Source organism: Zootoca vivipara, chromosome 6, assembly GCF_963506605.1.
Source record: "Zootoca vivipara chromosome 6, rZooViv1.1, whole genome shotgun sequence".
Classification (NCBI taxonomy): Eukaryota; Metazoa; Chordata; class Lepidosauria; order Squamata; family Lacertidae; genus Zootoca; species Zootoca vivipara.
In genome coordinates, this window is record NC_083281.1 from 60406339 (window position 1) to 60425489 (window position 19151).

Genomic DNA, 19151 nt, shown 5'->3' on the forward strand with positions numbered 1-19151 from the left:
GGCCAGTGTGTATGGAGGTACTGGGCTGCCCATAAGACCCCCCTCTCGGCCTCGCTGATGTGGTCCAAAGGAAAGCAGAGCAATACCTTTGGCACCAGCTTGACTGCAGGAGTTTCCAAAAGTTGGTGTACAAAGCATCATCTAACCGTCTTATAGAGTCTCCACTCCAGATTTGTGTAGGGTAGCCTTTTCTTCCCTCGAAGATACCTTGCAAGGCAGCAGAGTTCTCCTTCTCCTAGATTGGGTACCTTCCCAGGTTGACAAACCTCATCTGCCTCACTTCCCTCTACAACACACACAGAAACCACCTTCTTGATCATTGGACCCACTATTGATCTCATCCTCCCAATCCACTGGAGCCTGCCTTTGCATGCAGAGGAAGTTCCTAACTTACTGAGTGTTTGAGACTCATTGGATACCCTCGCCTGGCTTAGCTGCCCAGTTGAAGCTGTTCTCCTGGCATGACTGCTGTTGCATGTTGACAGCTTTTAAGAGCCCCAGGTGAGAGTTGAGTGCAGAATGGGGACCAAAAGGAGCATGATGTGTGTGTTCCCCTAGTGGTACTACCCCTCTCCTAAAACCCCATACGCCCCGATTTCCAGAGAGTAATTTATTTAAAACAGCATGAAAGAAACAATAGCATTCGCTTTAATTTTTTTTTAACTAGAGGTGGAGGAAGGCAAAACAGAGTAGTGTTTTTCCCAAAAAAAGAGCTGGGAGGATGTGGCACTCCATAACCCCTTTCCAACAAGCCTTTCACAATGAAAACACACCCTCTGTTCCCACACCCCACCCCACAAAGTGCGGCTTAGAAGAACAGGAACAGCACAAGCATAAAGGCCAGGCCCTTCGGAGACAGAATGGTGGGAGGAGAGAGACCTCATTTTGAATACGAGCAGCAAAGTGGAACAGTGTGGTTTCTTACAGGAGAGGTGAGCTCTAAGACCAAAGAGGTTCTTGCTCTCTTGACACTGGCTCTGGCAGAAAGGTCAAAGCAACACCATTGAAGACGAGAACCTAATCCTGTTAAGCCCCACCCAGTTTCCACCCAGAGTAAGTTTCCACCCAGAGTATTAGGAGGTCCCAAGTCTTATTGAAAGGGGGGGGGGAGAGAGAGAGAGCAGGGGGAAGAGCTGCTCTGGAACCAAGAGGCAAACTTCTCCAATATGACAAATCAGGGGGAAAGACCCAAGCATCTCTGTGCATGAGAGTTCCCCTTCCAGAAGTTTGAGGAAAGGTACATGCTGGACAAGGGTGAACTGAAATGCAGAACATGAGCAAAGAGTTCTTAGGAGGGCTAGCAGAAGAATCAGAGGGTATAGAATCAGCAAATGAATCTCTCTCTCTCTCTCTCTCTCTCTCTCTCTCTCTCTGTGTGTGTGTGTGTGTGTGTGTGTGTGTGTGTGTAAAATGGAGGGAGAGAATAAAGGAACATTAGTTTCAAAGGTCACTTAATGGTGTGTAAATCCAAAATGGTGTGTAAACAGACAGGCAGGGGAGGGGAGAAAGGTGCACAGTCATTCTCTCAACAAGCTCACTTTGTAGCACAATTCCAATAGTCTGATTTCCACAAGCCATCCCCTAAAACAGCCTTCCCTGACCTAGTGCTCTCCAGATGCTGTTGACCACAACTCCCATCAGCTATAGAAGCTGGGGTTTGTGGGAGTTGTAGTCCAAGGATCTGGAGGGCACCAGGTCAGGGAGGCTGCCCTTAGCCAAGTAAGTGATTGATATTAGGAGAAACAAACAGCACACCTGCCTCCACACACCAGACACAGGCTCCAGATATAAAGGTTTTAAGTCTTGCAAAGGCTCTGCCTGAATCATTTCTAAGAGCTATATGCTCCTGTTCCTTTCATCCAATGACTTTCAGGCACAAGAGGATGAGGAAAGTGTGGGCTGAAAAAGAAGTTGTTGTTGTTGTTTGGGGGGGGGGGCGGAGAACCATTCCAATAAATTTGCCTCCCAATCACGCCATCCCAGCCAAGTCTAGGCAAGTTCATGCACAGATGCTTGCTGCTGTCACTGTCTTTAGGGAGTCAATTGCCATCACCGTGAAAGGATTTAAAGTCCATTGCTGAACATAGCAGGCCTGGAGGAGTCGAGGGACCAGTCTTGCTTCCGATCACCGTAGGATGGGGTGGCCAGGGGCCTCCCGCAGGAAGTCCACAAATCATAGTTGAACAAGGCAGAAGCAACAGTCCATTAGGGAGAGTAGAGAGGGTTAATTCCGCAGGGCAGCCAACCTGGAAAGGAACATGGGAGAAACAGAAAATGAAAAAAAGGCTTTTTTTTAAGGTACAGAAAAGAGCTGGCTTTTTAGTTTTGACCATGGGGTGGGGAATTGCAACAGAATATTACAACTCTCGTTCAGTTTTGCCTTCTTTCCCCTCCTGCCACATCAGAGAAGATTCTGCAGCCACAGAGCATGCTCAGCGCTTGTCAGGGTATCTCTGGAGACTGTCCCCTAGGGTTGTTCGCCCTTAAGCTTTCTTTCTTTAATTTTGTATTTAAAATTGATTTTATTAAGATTTTAAACAATACTTTTGAAAACCTCTTGGCTCCCCAAAACCAGCTGATACTGTGGATGGGTGGTGCTGTTTTGGGGAGAGAAGAGTGATGCTACTTGCTACCAGAATATGGCAACTTATAGATATTTTAACAGCTGCCAGGCCTAGGTCTCTGTTGTTGGCCGAGAAGCAGGAATTTGAATCCTATGAAATGATTATGGGCATGTTTGGGTGGCAACGAACCTTCGCGATAGCTGGTCCTCCTGGGAACGCACAGAGCTCTCTCCCACTGCCGAGGCCCCCTCAGGGAGCTGGCTCAGCTGATCCATGACTTCCAGGCCGTTCTCCTCAGCAATTTGTACTATCAGACTGTCGACTTGCTCCTGGGGCGTAGTCAGTGTAGTGGCTGAGCTCATGGAGTCTTCCATCACCTGTGGGGGTCACAAAACAGAGCCTTAGCAAGGAGGGAGGAAACAGAACACAAGAATAGGTCCCCAAAGCTACAGAAGCAAATGGGTGCAGTCCCAACAAACGGGCCTGCTTCTCAGTGGCAATTATTCCTCCTGCTGTCCCACACAAGTGTCCAGCACAAAACACGCCCTTCTTCCAGATCTCCCTGCAACAGGAAAGTGCTACTGCTGTCCCACCACTGATGAACATCTGGTGGTGGTTCAGATGTTCATTGCTCAACATTGGAAGTAATGAATAACGACAGAGGCATGGTTCAGCATTGTCTGGGATACAGTCCTGTCTGAACAAGTGGCAAGAAGTGAAGTGAAGAAAGATCAGTTTGAAAAATTGTGGTTCTTATATTTTCCTCTTTATCAATAAGGACATAAAATCCTCAGGCCCTCCCAATATCCACACCTCGCTTTGGAAGGGTTCTGCTGGTGCCTAGTTATCACACAAAACTGTTAACGACTCTTTCAATATAATTTAATTATTTGCTGTGAGCTAGTAGGGACTAAGTATTCTATAATCTGTGTCTGCAGCTGGATTCCATGATGCTTACTTGAAGTTTCTCTATTTTGTTTTCTCGAGATCAATCAGCAGTAGCAAGGCCCTTCTACAAGAAGCTTGCATTGAGAGCAGGGAAAACACACACACACAATCACTTCCTCTACACAGGCAGGGAAGAGTTGTGCACAACTGTAGTGTTTATAAAATTAATATGAACAATCACATTGCTAAACTGGACCACCTTAGAACACCTTCACTCGACTGATCCACATTTCACACAACAAAACAGTGGGCTAGCAGACCCAACACACTGCATACATGAAAAAGGCTGTTCATTTACATTCTGCGCCTTCCTGCCCTAGCCCACATCCAAGGGCCATAGCTCATCAGTAAAACATCTGATTTGCATGTAGAAGGGCCCAGGTTCAATCCCCAACATCTCCAGGTAGGGCTGGGAGAGACTCCCTGTCTGAAACCCCTGGAGAGCTGCTGCTAGTCAGGGTAGACAATACTGAGATAGATGGACCAGTGGTCTGACTCAGTATAAGACAGCTTCCTACGTTCCAAACTCCAGACCAGAGCATACATACTGCCAAAAAAGAGTGTTTTGCACACTTCCTACACTGAAGTCTGAACTTCAAAAGAACTTCACCATATCGGGCAGTGAGGGGGTAGATGGAAGGAGAAGGAGTCATAGGCAAAGGGGGGGGATGGGGACAGAACAGGTTTACTGGAAGGAGTTTTAAGGTGTCTTGCATCCCACCACCCATAGCATTACAGCACAGATGCCTTGTTCTCCCTGGACAGCAAGCAGCCCTTACCGAAGTGTGAACATCCAAGTTCTGGACCTGCTGCTCAAACTTGTCCATCACAGCGGAGACCTTCTGCAAGTCCATAGAGCTGAGTGCTTTGTCCAAGGCCTTCGTCACCTGGGCCATGTTCTTAGTCACCTGCAGTAGAGAGTCAGAAAATGTATCATGCATTTAGAAAGCAGAAGCCCACCAGGGAATTGCCCAGAGAGCTGGAGCCAGGACATGAAGAGGACTTAAATGAAGTGGGGGGAAACTGAATCTGGTCCACAAGCTGCATTCTCCCCCATCCCCTGAGCCAAATTTGACACGTGGGCTGGCATCGCAATGACATCAGGTGCCCTGTTCTGCCTGCACAGTTTAAAACCAAACTGCGCAGGTCAAAGCACAGCCCTGTATTTTGCAAGTGACCAACCAGCAGTGCCTGCAAACCCGCTTTCATTTCAGCTGCCCTGCCTCTTTACCTCCTCCAGAGCAGATGGGCATGGCTTGGCTGAAGTGACCTCCATTAGCCAAATGGGCAGGGCTGGTAGGTCTAATTAGATTCACAGGCTGGAGGTTCTCCACCACTGATTTAAGAGTTATGTCCCCCAGAGCAACAATGGCAGGAAAGGCCAGGGGCAGAAAGTTTCAAATGAACAGGGAATGAGGGTTTCAGAAGCACAAGTCACAACCAAGGTAGTCCTCAGCTGACAAGACCTTAATGGCTGTTTCATCATTTTCAGTCTTGGAAGCCCAGACTCAATGTCTAAAAGTCAAGAGGGGCCAGGATTGAGATGCTGGGGGCAACAGAGAGAAGCAGAGAAAAAATGGGCAGAGTGGAAAGGGGCAGAGTGGGTAAGAGGAATGTTTTTTGGCCCCAAAGTAGCCCACAGGGCTTCAATGCAGCAAACCAGACTGGCCAGTTCTGCTCACATACCAATATAGGATAAGGAAGAGTCAGCAACCCAGGGGTCAAATGAGCATGTTTGCCAATAACAACATGCTTAATATTATGGATTAAATTGCAGATTGGATCTTGGGCAGTAGGGCTGGAAAAGTACTCCTTCCAGAGATCTTAGAAATCTGTTGCTAACCAAGACAGCTGGCTGGATGGGTGGCTGTCAGTCCAACTGTAGCTCAGTTTTCATGTAATGGTACACCATAGCCTGAAATAATAAAGTACTCTGCGTGCTGCTCAATCATCCTGCCCAGTTCCTTCCCTGTGCCCCCTTTACAGAACCATGGAGCAGCTGGCTTAGTGTTACATGCTAAGCGGTGCTGGTGATTTGTTTCTCGCCAGATAAATCACATGTGGAAGCCAAGGTTTGCTCTTGGCTTACCAGTCATGGTGTGTTTGGAGAGAAACAAGACACAAGCACTGGCTTGAACGTTAAACCATTAGTGTTGTTTCTTGCTAGGGAGGAGTGAAGCAGGTGCAGCTGAGAGAGTGCATCAGTCTGTTGCTCGTTCCCAGTAAGCCATGGTTTGTTATTGACCAATGGTGAAGTGTGGACTTTTTCAGATGGACTGGAGTGGGGCAAGGTTATGGAAATATGAGAAACTGGCATGGGCACCACCACAAAATGGCTGTGATTTAAATCATCTTGATGTAAATCAACCCACCTTGCCCAGCAATGCCTACGGTAAAAGATGTGATTTTTTAAAAAGCAATGAGAGGGGCAGGAGACCTTGGTGAGCACAAAGTAGGGGATTGCCACTGGGTGTCATGAAGCTGTACACCATGCTGCTAAACATTATGTGCAAACATGGCCAATGTGAAAGGCAAGTCCTTGTAGCCTTAAGCAGCAGGGAAGAGGAAGCATCCACCAGGTTAGACTGTGGATACCCAACACCAGTGCCAAAGTGCATCTTCTTACCCCCTTCATAGTCACTGCCGTCTGGACCTTAGAGGCCACCGCATCCACTCGGGAAGCCATACGGAGCCAGTTCAAGCCTTCGTTCTTCTTCCGAATGGCATTCTCTGCATAGACACGGGCACATTCCACATTCTTCTGTTGAAGGGCCTGGAGCAGAAGAAAAATGGGGAGATGCTCAGGGTGAATTCACCAGAATCAGAACACTTGCATGGGGCTCTAAACATGCTGCCAATCAACCGGCAAACCTTTCAACCCAGCTGCATCTTTACCTGCCCCACACCTGACAACATATATGCATGGCTTGGCCAAAACAAGGTGGCCTTCAAACAGTGTCTCCCAACGTCAAGAATTCTATACATGGTGCAGACTTGCTAGGCCCACCTTTTCCCTATATAAGGACTGCCCCATGCCTCTCCATTTTTAGTGGTGCAACAATGTAGTGCCCACAATTTCGAAAGGTCCTTACTGACAATCTGCACTAGACAGAGAAATCAGGAGTGAAGGAAGAGAACAAGAAAATGGACAAACATGTTCAGGAGTGGAGCTACTAAAGACAGAGACAGCCAAGTAGATCAGTTATGGGGAAAGGTGAGGCTCTGCCAGAAATGGAACGCAGCAAAAGACAGAGAGGATGGGCATAGAAAGGAGAAACTAAGGGAGCCAAAACTTTGCACTGAGCAGGGAGACACAGGAAACACAGAGCCTTAAAACAAAAACAATTAAAACAAGGATACGGAATCTGTGGCACTCCAGGTGTTGTTGGACCCAACTCTCATCATCCCGAACCGCTTGTCATACTGACTGGGGCTGATAAGAGTTATAATTGAACAAGATCTGGAGGGGCACTGGTTCCTGGTGTTCAAATGGGGAGCCACAGTGTGTAAGCAAGGAGGCTTAGAGAGAGCAGCAATGCTGCTATCGGAGTTCCTGATTGGAGAGGCAGTCAGCCTTCCAGGGACATCTGGCAGTTCCTCTCATCACCAGCATTTGTTTCCATTACCTTCTTGACTTTGGCTTGCTCGGTTTTGGAGTCCTTTTCTGCCTTCTTGGCAAGCTTCTCCAGCTGCTTGGCTGTAAACTAGAGAGAATGAGATGCTCAGTAGGTAGGTAGGTAGGTAGGTAGGTAGGCAGGCAGGAAGACATCTCCAGAGGAGGAGATATCCACAGGGAAGAACTTGCTATTTGTACATTTCTAGTCACCGTATCTCAAAAAGTATGTGCAAGACCTCAAAAGATGAAGAAAAGACAAGCCATATGTGGCTAAACTCCCCTGTGATGAAAGGTTATAATATTTGGGGTGTTCTAGTTTACAAAAAGGACCAGTAAAGGGCTATGGGGAAAATAGGGCAAAGGCTTGTAAAATTATGTATGTTAAGAGGTGGGAAAAGAAGATCATGTTTTTCTCCTGTTCCTCTCATAATACTAGACCCAGGGTCATCCAAGGAATCTGAAAAGTGGAAAATTTAAAGCGGATGAAAGGGAGGGAATATTCACACATCACATAGTTCATCTATAGAACTGGCTACCACAAGAGATTGTACTGGCCACCAACTTGGATGACTTTAAAAGATGATATGACAAATTCACGGAGAAACGGATAACAATGGTTACTAGTCATGAGGGTTATATCACTTCCAGTGAATAACTATTACTGGGGATCATGAACATGAGAGTGTCATTGTGTTCATGTCCTACTTGGGGGCTTCCCAGAGGCATCTGGTTGGCTGCTGTGAGACAGGCCTCTGGTCTGGTTCAGGAGGGCTCTTGTACAGAAACAAGAGGTAGAAATGGCCATTATCTCCCTACTTTAGACCAATACATCCTGAGTAATTTTTAAGTTGTGTGCATATTCAGAGTACACAAATCTGAGGCCCACAAAGATGCAATACCAAGGGGTTGGCATACTGTAGAACAGGCATCCCCAAACTTCGTCCCTCCAGATGTTTTAGACTACAATTCCCATCATCCCCGACCACTGGTCCTGTTAGCTAGGGATCATGGGAGTTGTAGGCCAAAAATCTGGAGGGCCGCAGTTTGGGGATGCCTGCTGTAGAATATCAATAAATTTTACAAGACAGAATAGAAGCCACCTGCATTGAATACACAATGGAGAGCTGTGGGAAAAGCTAGTCTGAGTCAGTGAAACTTCCCACTACAGTGGAACCTCGGTTTACGAACACAATTGGTTCCAGAAGTCTGTTCATAAACCGAAGTGTTCGTAAACCGAAGTGAACTTTCCCATTGAAAGTAATGGGAAGTTGATTAATCCGTTCTAGACGAGGAAAAACACCCTCTAGAACGGATTAACCGCTTTGCTCCGATGCCTTCGCGGAGGCTGGGGAGCGTTTCCGCGACTGGGCTGCAGCCGCGAAAGCGGTCCCCGGCCTCCGCAAAGATATCGGAACAAAGCCCCAGCCTCCGGAAGGCATCGGAGCTGGGACTTCGCTCCGATGCCTTTGCGGAGGCGGTCCCCGGCCTCCACAAAGGCATCTGAGCGAAGTCCCGGCTCCGATGCCTTCCGGAGGCCGGGGAGCATTTCCGCGACTGGGCTGTGCAGCCGCGAAAGCAGTCCCCGGCTACCGGAAGCCGGGGACCGCTTTCGCGGCTGCACAGCCCAGTCGCGGAAACGCTCCCCGGCCTCTGGAAGGCATCGGAGCGAAGTCCCGGCTCCGATGCCTTCCGGAGGCTGGGGAGCGTCGCGAAAGTGCTCCCCGGCCTCCGCAAAGACATCGGAGCGAAGTCGCTCCGATGCCTTTGCGGAGGCCGGGGAGCACTTTCGCGACTGGGCTGTGCAGCTGCGAAAGCGGTCCCTGGCTTCTGGTTGCCGGGGACCGCTTTCGCGGCTGCACAGCCCAGTCGCGGAAACGCTCCCCGGCCTCCGGAAGGCATCAGAGCCGGGACTTCGCTCCGATGCCTTTGCGGAGGCCGGGGAGAGTCGCGAAAGTGCTCCCCGGCCTCCGCAAAGGCATCGTAGCGAAGCCGCTCCGATGCCTTCCAGAGACCGGGGAGCGTTTCCGCGACTGGGCTGTGCAGCTGCGAAAGCGGTCCCCAGCTTCCGGTAGCCGGGGACTGCTTTCGCGGCTGTACAGCCCAGTCGCGGAAACGCTCCCCGGCCTCCGGAAGGCATCGGAGCCGGGATTTCGCTCCGATGCCTTTGCGGAGGCTGGGGAGCCGCGAAAGCGGTCACCGGCCTCCGCAAAGGCATCGGAGCGAAGTCCCGGCTCCAATGCCTTCCGGAGGCTGGGGCTTTGCTCTGATGCCTTTGCGGAGGCCGGGGACCGCTTTCGCGGCTGCAGCCCAGTCGCGGAAACGCTCCCGGCCTCCGCAGAGGCATCGGAGCGAAGCCCAGCCTCCCCGAAGGTATCCGACGCTCCGATGCCTTTGGGGAGGTTTGGCCTTCGCTCCGATGCCTTCGGGGAGGCTGGGCCTTCGCTGCGGGCCTCCAGGAGGCATCGGAGCGAAGGCCCGGCCTCCCCGAAGGCATCGGACGCTCAGTAGACCTCCGGCACCTCGGTTTACTAACTTCCGGGTTAGGATAGTTCGTAAACCGAAAGTTCGTAAACCGAGGTGTTCGTAAACCGAGGTACCACTGTACTTAATGTGGTCCCCAGAAGCTGCCCATCCCAGAGTCTCATACACAACTACTGTACAAACTAGTAACCTGCCAGTCCAGAAAGTAGATGCTTTCTCTGTCCAAGGAAGACAATACTTCCTGACAGAAACCTAGGTGACACCTACATAAGTTCACCATGAAAAAGTGTGTTTTTAAATAGTGATTTTTTATTTTAAAAATTGCACATACAGCTGCCTTGAGGACTGTTAGCCTCCTTGCAGACCATCCATTTGAAAGGCAGGGCACTAATCTTTAAAATAAATAAATTCTCTCTCCATAATTCAGCATTTGCACTGTGTACAGCAGGCATCCCCAAACTTCGGCCCTCCAGATGTTTTGGACTACAATTCCCATCATCCCTAACCACTGGTCCTTTTAGCTGGGGATCATGGGAGTTGTAGGCCAAAACATCTGGAGGGCCGCAGTTTGGGGATGCCTGGTGTACAGTATATATATATATATATATTTAAATTTTTACATCCTTTTCTATACTTTGCTGCAGAATAGTTAGCAAGAAGAAACAGCATTTCATAGTGTCCAGCACTCACCTTTAACTGGAAGAGTGTATCTGTGAAGAGAAAGATGACAATAGTTGGGTTTCAGGGGAAAAAGGAGGTCTCAGAATGAAGGGTACTGACTGAAATTTCCACTAACCCAAACATTCCTTCTAGCTCAAAGAGGTCCAAACTGGGTACATTAAATAAACCCTTTCCATAGAGCAACAAAAATCCTTTGTGTATAGCAACTTTACATGAGGAATATGAAATACATTTATATCTATACAATGAACTAGCTCCTACATTTTTTACATTTGCTGCTAAAAATCATTACATTTTTCCAGTCCCACAGGAGGAATCACTGCATCTTGGAGCTCAACTTCTTGACCTGTCATGCATTTATAGCCTATATACTAATCATGTGACAATATACTAGTAAGCCAGTCTTTCAAAGTGCCACAGCACTTTCTCTCTCCAGAATTCAACACTCAACCTTAACTACGGCAATCATTTTCCTCTGTACTCTGGCCTCTCAAGCTGCCTGGAGGATAACTCCTAGCTGGAGACTCCTGTTCTACCTCTGTGGTGAAGGTAAATCGATCAAACACTATGTCACCCAGGTAACTGGCTCATACACTGTGTCACCTGCCTGGCATCCAGGAACAGGAAGTGGCATACAAGAAATGAGGAAAATACATTACTGCTTGTTAAAGGATCCCCTTTTGAAGACTCTAAACATGAGTCTTATCTGGCTCACAAAAATGATTCTCTTGAAAGGACTGCCAGCCAGACGAGTGGCTAGAAAAACCCAGTCAGATGGGCAGGGTACATATAATAAAAATATTATTAAAATTATTATTATGAAAAGATCAGTTTCTGGCCAATGCAAACATGTCTCTCACAAAATAAAAAAATCCTTCCAGTAGCACCTTAGAGACCAACTAAGTTTGTCATTGGTATGAGCTTTCATGTGCATGCACACTTCTTCAGATATGTATCAGATGTGTATCTGAAGAAGTGTGCATGCACATGAAAGCTCATACCAATGACAAACTTAGTTGGTCTCTAAGGTGCTATTGGAAGGAATTTTTTAATTTTGTTTCGACTACGCCAAACCAACACGGCTACCTACATGTAACTATGCCTCTCACAGGCATACATTTCTGTCCGCAGGGCTCCACAGGGCATATCATAATACCAATAGATATTTTCTAGTATGGGTTAGAAAACCACTGACTGACCCCCTGCCCTTAGGCAGAAACCTCTGTGCCACATATTAAAAACAAAACACACAATCTAGTTACATAGTCATTTGTGAGTGAAGTGCAGGAGTAATGAAAGTGGGCTATATCAAAGATCATAAGCCAAACATCTGAAGCTGCCTCCCACAAAATCACAAGGCATATCCAATACACTATTTAGTCCAACCCTGTGACATACGACAGGGTGGTCAGACTCGGCAACCTATGCAATCCATGAATTGTACCAAGTTGTACTAAATGACTAAAATTAAGTTAGCCTAAACACACTCTGCAGGCAAAACGAACACCCCAGACATTTAATCAGAACAATTTGATGGGGAAGGGGAAGCATTCCTTCAAAATACCAAGCACAGCAGCTAGATTTCTGTCTGTGTGTCAAGTAGCAACTCGCCTTTAGTTGAAGGAAGAAGAAAAAGAACCTCCCCTCCTCCTCCCATGTGTGCTTCTTGACTGCCTTGTCTGGGGGGGGGGGGCAACAAGGTTGTCAACTTCCTTTTCTAGGAAGGCACTTGTATCAGGTGTCAGAAACTGAACAGGTGAACCATCCCCTGACAAATGTGTGTGAAGCAGGAGCCTGGGGGCGGAGGGGAGAGAAAAGGTCAACAACTCTAACAGGCAGGCAGGAAGGCAGCCTGGAGAGAGATCCCCGCCCCAAATCCCTTCTAGACAACTCGAGAGAATTTACCTAGAGCTCACCTGCACAAGGGGTGTGTGCTTATATGTATAAATATATATGCACACACAAACACTTTATGGGAGTCAAGGCAGGGAGCTGGGTGGGAGAATGCTAAAGTCATGTCTTGATGGCTTCATTGTTACACACTCCCCCCCCCCCGGAACCCCACCCCGCTTTCACCTTCCCCGTTATCCCCACCCCATTGTAGGCAAGGCTCCAGTCCCAAAGTCCCCACACCCTGGATCAAGGTTGAATGTGAGGTCGCTCCATCCCCACCCACCCACCCACCCGAGGAGGAAGGGGAAAGAGCTGCCTTACCGTCCATTCTGACTTGAGTCCTCTGTCTACTCCGCTGACCAAAACTTCCGGGCTCCCTCCTCGCCCACTTCCGGGTTCTCTCTCCAGCCTCTTCCGCGTCGTCTCGAACGCGATCTCAGCCACGCCTCGCGAGATGACGGTCTATCACGACCGCCGTCATCTTTCTTACCGCGCCGCAGTCTCGCTCACCGGATCCGTGCTGGCGCATGCGTAGACTTAAAAAGAAGTCACTCGCGGGCACGCCCAGCAAGACAAGGCTCGTAGGTGGCGGTTCCTATGGCAACGAGGGAGAAAGAAAACGAAGTTGATGAGATGCGGGAAAAGCGCTTGTGCACAGCTTGGGAATAATTGAAGCACGAAGCAGATATAAATCTTATTTGCATATCGATATGATTGTTTTTTACATATTGCTGTTGTTATTATTGCGTATTATTTGGCGGTGGTGATGATTTCCATCATCATCGTGTATTTAGGGCTGCATATAGAAGAATTAGGATAAAAATAGTGTATTTAGGGCTGGACAAAAAATAGACGGGTTCCTACTCCAGAATGGCTTTCAAACTAACAAATCTTTGACACATAGAAAAGGAAGAAACAATGAAGGGGAGAAGAAAGGAAGCGAATTTAGTGTTCAGGCACTATTGCTTTCCAAATAAATAGACATTGGCCATGGATAGTTCATAGCACAGCACCATGCACATTGTGCTTGGACTGCCTCTTGAGAATGTTTCTGCTGGTTGTATGATACTTTAATGGTTGCAGCATAACTTTGGAGCATAATTGAGCGGCAGCAAAATTATCCCCATTCTACTGACTGGTGAAGATGAGGTTGTGTTGACTAGAGCACTGGTCTTCAACAGGTGAGGTTGGGTGGGATCCTCTACTGTGTGACAGCTTGACCCAAACTGCAGGGCTGTCTACCACCATGCAAATTTACTACTACTACTACTAATAATAATAATAATATTAGAATTTAAAGACCACCTTTCTTTTCAAGAAGAATATGGCCAACTTTCACTTGGAGGAAGGATATTGATAAACTGGTACATTTCCAGAGAAGGAGATAAAGATGGTAAGGTGTCTGGAGAACCAGTCTGATGAGAAAAGGTTGAGTTGGTTATGTTTAACTTGGAGAAGAGATGATTAAGAGGCAATATTCAGAGGCCATCTTCAAATTTCCAGGGGTCAGCAAACTTTTTCAGCAGGGTGTCCCTCAGACCTTGTCGGGGGGTGGACTATATGGGGGGTGGGTGAACAAATTCCTATGCCCCACAAATAACTCAGAGATGCATTTTAAATAAAAGGACACATTCTACTCATGTAAAAACACGCTGATTCCTGGATCATCCGCGGGCCGGATTGAGAAAGCAATTAGGCCGAATCCGGCCCCTGGGCCTTAGTTATTATTATTATTATTTATTATTATTTATACCCCGCCCATCTGGCTGGGTTTCCCCGGCCACTCTGGGCGGCTTCCAACAAATATAAAAAGACATTAAAATATCACAGATAGTTTGCCTACCCATGGGCTAGCACATAGATGATGGAGCATCTTTGTTTTCCATCACTCTAGCTAAATATTAGAAAAAGCTTCATGGCAGAATGAAATGTTTGATGGTACAAACAGTTTTGGAGGGTTCTTCAGGGTCACCCACAATGGGAAAATAGGGGAGTCCCCTTACTCTGTCCCAATATCACTTACCTGTCATCACCAAGAGTCTTGCAACATCCAAACCATCCTAGTGCAAGTTCCAAAAAGGTCAGTGCACTTTAGAAAAGTTAGATCCAGTGTAGTGCAGTGAAGGGGATTTAGGATTTGCCTATGGGAAATGCCTCCCAACCATGATGGGAGTGGCTCAAGATCTATTACTCTTCACTCTAACTTCTCTCTCCTGAGATGGTTTTGTCTGAGGATGTAAGAAAAAAAATCATTTGGATATGGTGAGAGGGATATAATAAATATAAAATGGTGGTGGGAGAAAACATGCCAAACACTAATAAGCCCAAGAGAAAAAAGTGTGGAAGAAAGGAGGGAAACCCGTACTTTCTTTCAGCACCCCAGACATTGCCATGGATAAAGGGTCCTGCGGAGGATATCACAGGAGTCTTTTCCTGAGCTGAATCAGCCCCCTCCTGCTGTGCATCTGGTGTGCTGCTTCTTTGATGATGATGGCGCTGGTTGGTGCTGAGTCACAAAAGGGCCCAGACAATGCAATCAAGGATGGAGTAGTGCCAATGTCAGGGGAGGAAGGACTGTAGGCTCATCTATGGGGGGGTCTCACAGCAAGCATGAAGATGTGGGAGGAGGTAAAATGTTCTTGTTCCTCTTTACAGAATGATGTCCAAGAAGGGTTCAGGTTAGTGCCAGGTAACAGTTGGCATGAGCAGAATGAGGTCAAGCCAGCCTAATGGCTATGGCTTGTAAATGAAGTGGGTTGGGGGAGGAGAGTTGCTCATCCTTTTGAGAGCATGCCATTTTGGGTGAGAGATGGAGGCAGCCTGGTCACTACACAGGCAGCAGGATGTGGTGGTAGGATCCTGAGGTGGTAGAATGAATGGTACCACTTCAGGCTGCAAGTAGGAGATAACATTTGTGAAAACCCCTCGGCAAGTAAAAACACAAACACATCAAGGGGAAAGGTTCTATCCCAGCCTCCTTCCTGATCTGCCAATTTTTTATATGCAGGGACAGTTTTTTGTTTTGTTTTTTAATGTCAGGGACCATTCAGAAATGCGATTCCCCCCTGCAGCAAAAAGTAGCACATTCCATTCTATTACCCCATTACCACTTCATTCTGCTGCACATGTACAATCCTCTTCAGGCTTCGGTCCTGGAAGCAAGTACTGCAGAAAATGGTGGAACTTTCTTCTCAGTAAATATGCCAAGAATCAGGGTACCACAGCACTTAATTTAAAAGAACAGTCAGTCAGTTAATGCCTGCCTCTTCCAACATCCCACAAGTTCTCATTTTTATTTTTTATTTCTAACACACCCTACATTTACAGCACAAGCTTTTCCTCCAATAATCATGGGAACTGTAGTTTGTTAAGGTTGCTAGGAATTCTTGCTCTGTGAGGGAAACACTACATTTCCCAGGATTTGTTGCGGGAGGCTGCTTTAAATGTATGGTGTGGACGTGACCTAAGCATTTACATTGCGTTTTTCATTGGATATTTCAGTCTCAGAGTGGGAGTCAATTAAATAGCTAATAATTCAAATCTACAGAAAAAAGATATCAATATACATAAATTACAGAATCCATAAAAACAAGTCTAATAAATAGGAAACAAATTAACAGCACTATCATAAAACAAAGCTAAAGTTCAATGAGGACAATTAGAATGTCATGTTCGTAGAACCAGATCAGCAGGTCTTGCTTGATATGTTTGTTTTCTGAGTGGGAAACTAATTAGCATGGCTTCTGTGAAACTAAAATTCTAGTAATTCCTATATTTGCATATATATGCATAAATCAGCATATACAGATTTGTGTCCTAGTGCCTGTGCCCCTCTTCTTTTTAAGTATCTATGTAGCATGCCTCTGTGCCTGTTAAGCACCACAGTTACTGTATTTGGGGGAGGTTTTAGCCTGGAAGCACCCATGTTATTGATCCTTAACTTGCTGGTCTTTGACCATATTAAAGATTTATTATTATTATTATTATTATTATTATTATTATTATTATTGATCCTTAACCTCTCTCTGTCTTGTTCATAAAATAGGTAAGCCCTCTATGATATCAGTGGCACAAAGAACCCTCTTGAAAGACTGTAGGGGGGGAATAAGTGTACAACTTACTTTGATTTCAGAGCAGATCTGCTGGAAATGAATGACAATTAGATTTAAAATAGACAAATCTGTGGGGGAAGAGAAGTCAATCAATGGCTGTTAGTCACAACAGCTAAATGAAGTGTTCAGAGCATTCAGAGAGAGTCCTTCCAAGGGGAAGCAATAAGGGAGGAAGGCTATTCCCTTCATGGCTTGCTTATGGGTTCCTTGAAGTATCTAAGCCAGTGCCTGGGAGTGCAATTGTTAGAGCAGGGAACCTGTGACCCTTTAGAATTAGATGCTGCTGGACTACAACTCCCATCATCACTGATGGCCATCAGTCTGATCTTGTAAGGTGTTCATGTTCTGATTGGCTGCTGGTCTTTGGCAAAGAGCTAGCAAATGGTGAGATAAAAGATTGCTTGTTCTATTTAGTTTTTTTTTTATTTCATAGGAACGTGTCTTATCCCAAGTCAGACCATTGGTCCACATATCTCAGCATTGTCTATAACTGTCAGCAACAATCCAAGATTTCAGGCGGGGGACATTTCCCTAGCGATGCCAGGAACCGAACCTGGGACCTTCTGCATGCAAAGCATATGCTCTACCATTGAGCTACACCTGTCTCCTTTTCCATTCTTAATATTTGTATTTTTCCTTACCAGCTCATGTTCATAAAAATATAGATGGTAGCAAGGTCAAAGAACCCAAGCCCAGCTTCCAAGAACAGAGCCAGCATATGTATGGAAACACTCAGCCTTCAACATCGGGTAAAGCAACGAAGAAGCCTGTGACACATCCTATGCAAGTAGATGGTGAGAAAGGGAGAACAGTGGGTCATAGTGACAGCAATAGCATATCTCATTTGCATGTTCTCAGTAGTCCTTTGTAGATATACATATACTTAGTGAAGCCAACATAGGCTATAAGGGTATTTTTTTCTAACCCACCTTATCTTGAGGGTTCGGAGTCTTCAACAGTATTTAAAAAACAAAACCAAGAGAAATGGTTACTATTTCTTTAAAAGATTTATACCCTGCTTTTTATTGAAAGATTCTCAAGGCGGTTTGCAGTAGAGTATAATAATACCCAGCCCTCCCTCCATCAACCCAGCAGCGCTTTGTCCCTTGGCCAGAGTGCGACCCACTTAATTCCAAGTGCAGTTGGAGCCTCCTGGGAAGGAGGGAGGGGTGAAGCACAAAGACACTCTGCAGCTGCTCCTTCTCTGGCCCAGTCTTCACCTTACTGGGGCAATCTTCCTTGGAGGACAGAGGTGCAGCCTGCCACTTCCCCCTTTGTTCCCTGGCTGATAGCAGAGACAAGAGCATATTTCCCTTCAGCTCTGCAGTCCTGGTGCAACTATTATTCTCCATCACTAGGGCATCACCTCACTTCCACTTATATGGGTTGTCATTGTCACTCTTCAGCTGGAACTGAAGCAAACTAAATTGCCTGAGGCCTTGGTAACAGTGGTGCAGTGGTACATTTTGAAGAACTACAGGTCATCATGGCAGTCCCCTGTATCCAAGGAAGGGCCAAGAAGTCATACTGTTTAAACTGTTAGCATGAAGTCAGAACAACATCAAAGAAATGTGTTTACAGCCTCTTGATTATATTCCTCATTCTCTGACTTCCTCATTGACCTACATTGAGAGTGATCAGGAGTAAGCCAGGTGAGAGTGGGATCACCCCAAGTTAACCTGCTCCTGCCTTGGAGGGAACAAACATAGCAGCTCTTGAGTGTCCACAACTAGCCTCCTCACACTTAGGATCCGAGAGAAGGTTTCATGTCAGAAGCAGTTTTCCTGCAGATTTCGGCCTTGGCAGCTCTTTTTTGAAAATGAAATACTAAGTTCCGTCTTAGACAATTGCTGTTTCCCTTTGATATTATTAATGTCCATTCCCCAGCCCAGTATGCAGCACTTTGATATTTCCTTCCTTCCTTGCAGTATCTACTGATAAACTTGCCAAGAAGAAAAGGCTTATTCCTAAGATCATTGTGACTGGGCCCTCTGAGGAAGTGCTGTTGAACAGTTATACTGATGAAATCCCCGAAACAAAAACCATCCGGGACACTGAAGACTTTGGCGCATACAGTGTACACACGAAGCCCAGCACTGTAGACGCTTATAGAACCAGCAAAGATCAGTGAGTGCACAGTGGAGAGTCAACAGCACTCAGTGTGATGGATACCATCAAGGAAAGCTAGCAGCCCAGTCCTGGACCCCCCTGTCAATAAATGGGAATCCCACCACAATGAATCCTTTCATGGTTTCACTTTTCCCACCTCCCACATTTGGAAGTGGAGGAAGAGGAGGAGGAGGAAGGGCAAAGCTTAGCCACATATAAATGAGGTTGATGATGGATATTCACTTCCAAATAAATATGTTTGGTAAATGTTTTAAGATTCCCAGTCAATAATGGACCAGTATCTGCATGGGTGATTAGTATTGTTGGAGCAGGGGGAACATCTTAGCCATACCTGCACTCCTAGAAAGGAAGGTCCAGGCAAAATATGTTGCGAAGGGTTTGGGAGATTCATTGGATTGCACCTAGAGAGGGTGTGGTGTAGGTATAAGGCGCAATCCACCCTGAGCACATTCTGTGGAAGTTGCTGAAGCCTTTGTTAAATCCCCCACATCCTCCTGCAACAAGCCTAAGTACTTGTAACTGCTATAATCATATAGGCTCCACATGTAAAGGTAAAGGTAAAGAGACCCCTGACCGTTGGGTCCAGTCGCAGACGACTCTGGGGTTGCGGCGCTCATCTTGCTTTACTGGCCGGGGGCGCCAGCATACAGCTTCCGGGTCATGTGGCCAGCATGACAAAGCCACTTCTTGCGAACCAGAGCAGCACACGGAAACACTATTTACCTT

General features: G+C 46.7%; 1 protein-coding gene across 1 annotated transcript; it reads right to left on the reverse strand.

Moving 5' to 3' along the window:
- Nucleotides 1-627: 627 nt before the first annotated feature.
- Nucleotides 628-12633, reverse strand: CHMP1A (charged multivesicular body protein 1A). Its single transcript, XM_060276046.1, has 7 exons — nucleotides 12505-12633; nucleotides 10300-10319; nucleotides 7139-7216; nucleotides 6139-6285; nucleotides 4292-4420; nucleotides 2754-2941; nucleotides 628-2246 (listed from the first exon to the last, which is right to left on the reverse strand). Exons 1-7 carry the CDS (start codon nucleotides 12509-12511, stop codon nucleotides 2225-2227), a joined length of 591 nt encoding a protein of 196 aa, XP_060132029.1. The 5' UTR covers nucleotides 12512-12633; the 3' UTR covers nucleotides 628-2224.
- Nucleotides 12634-19151: the final 6518 nt, after the last annotated feature.

Bases quoted from the DNA above. Each gene is read 5' to 3' on its own strand.
- CHMP1A (XM_060276046.1), bottom strand. The intron at 7,217-10,299 runs GTGAGTGCTGGA...CATTCTCTCTAG, and splicing joins ATACACTCTTCCAGTTAAAG to TTTACAGCCAAGCAGCTGGA. The intron at 6,286-7,138 runs GTAATGGAAACA...CTTCTGCTCCAG, and splicing joins AGCAAGCCAAAGTCAAGAAG to GCCCTTCAACAGAAGAATGT.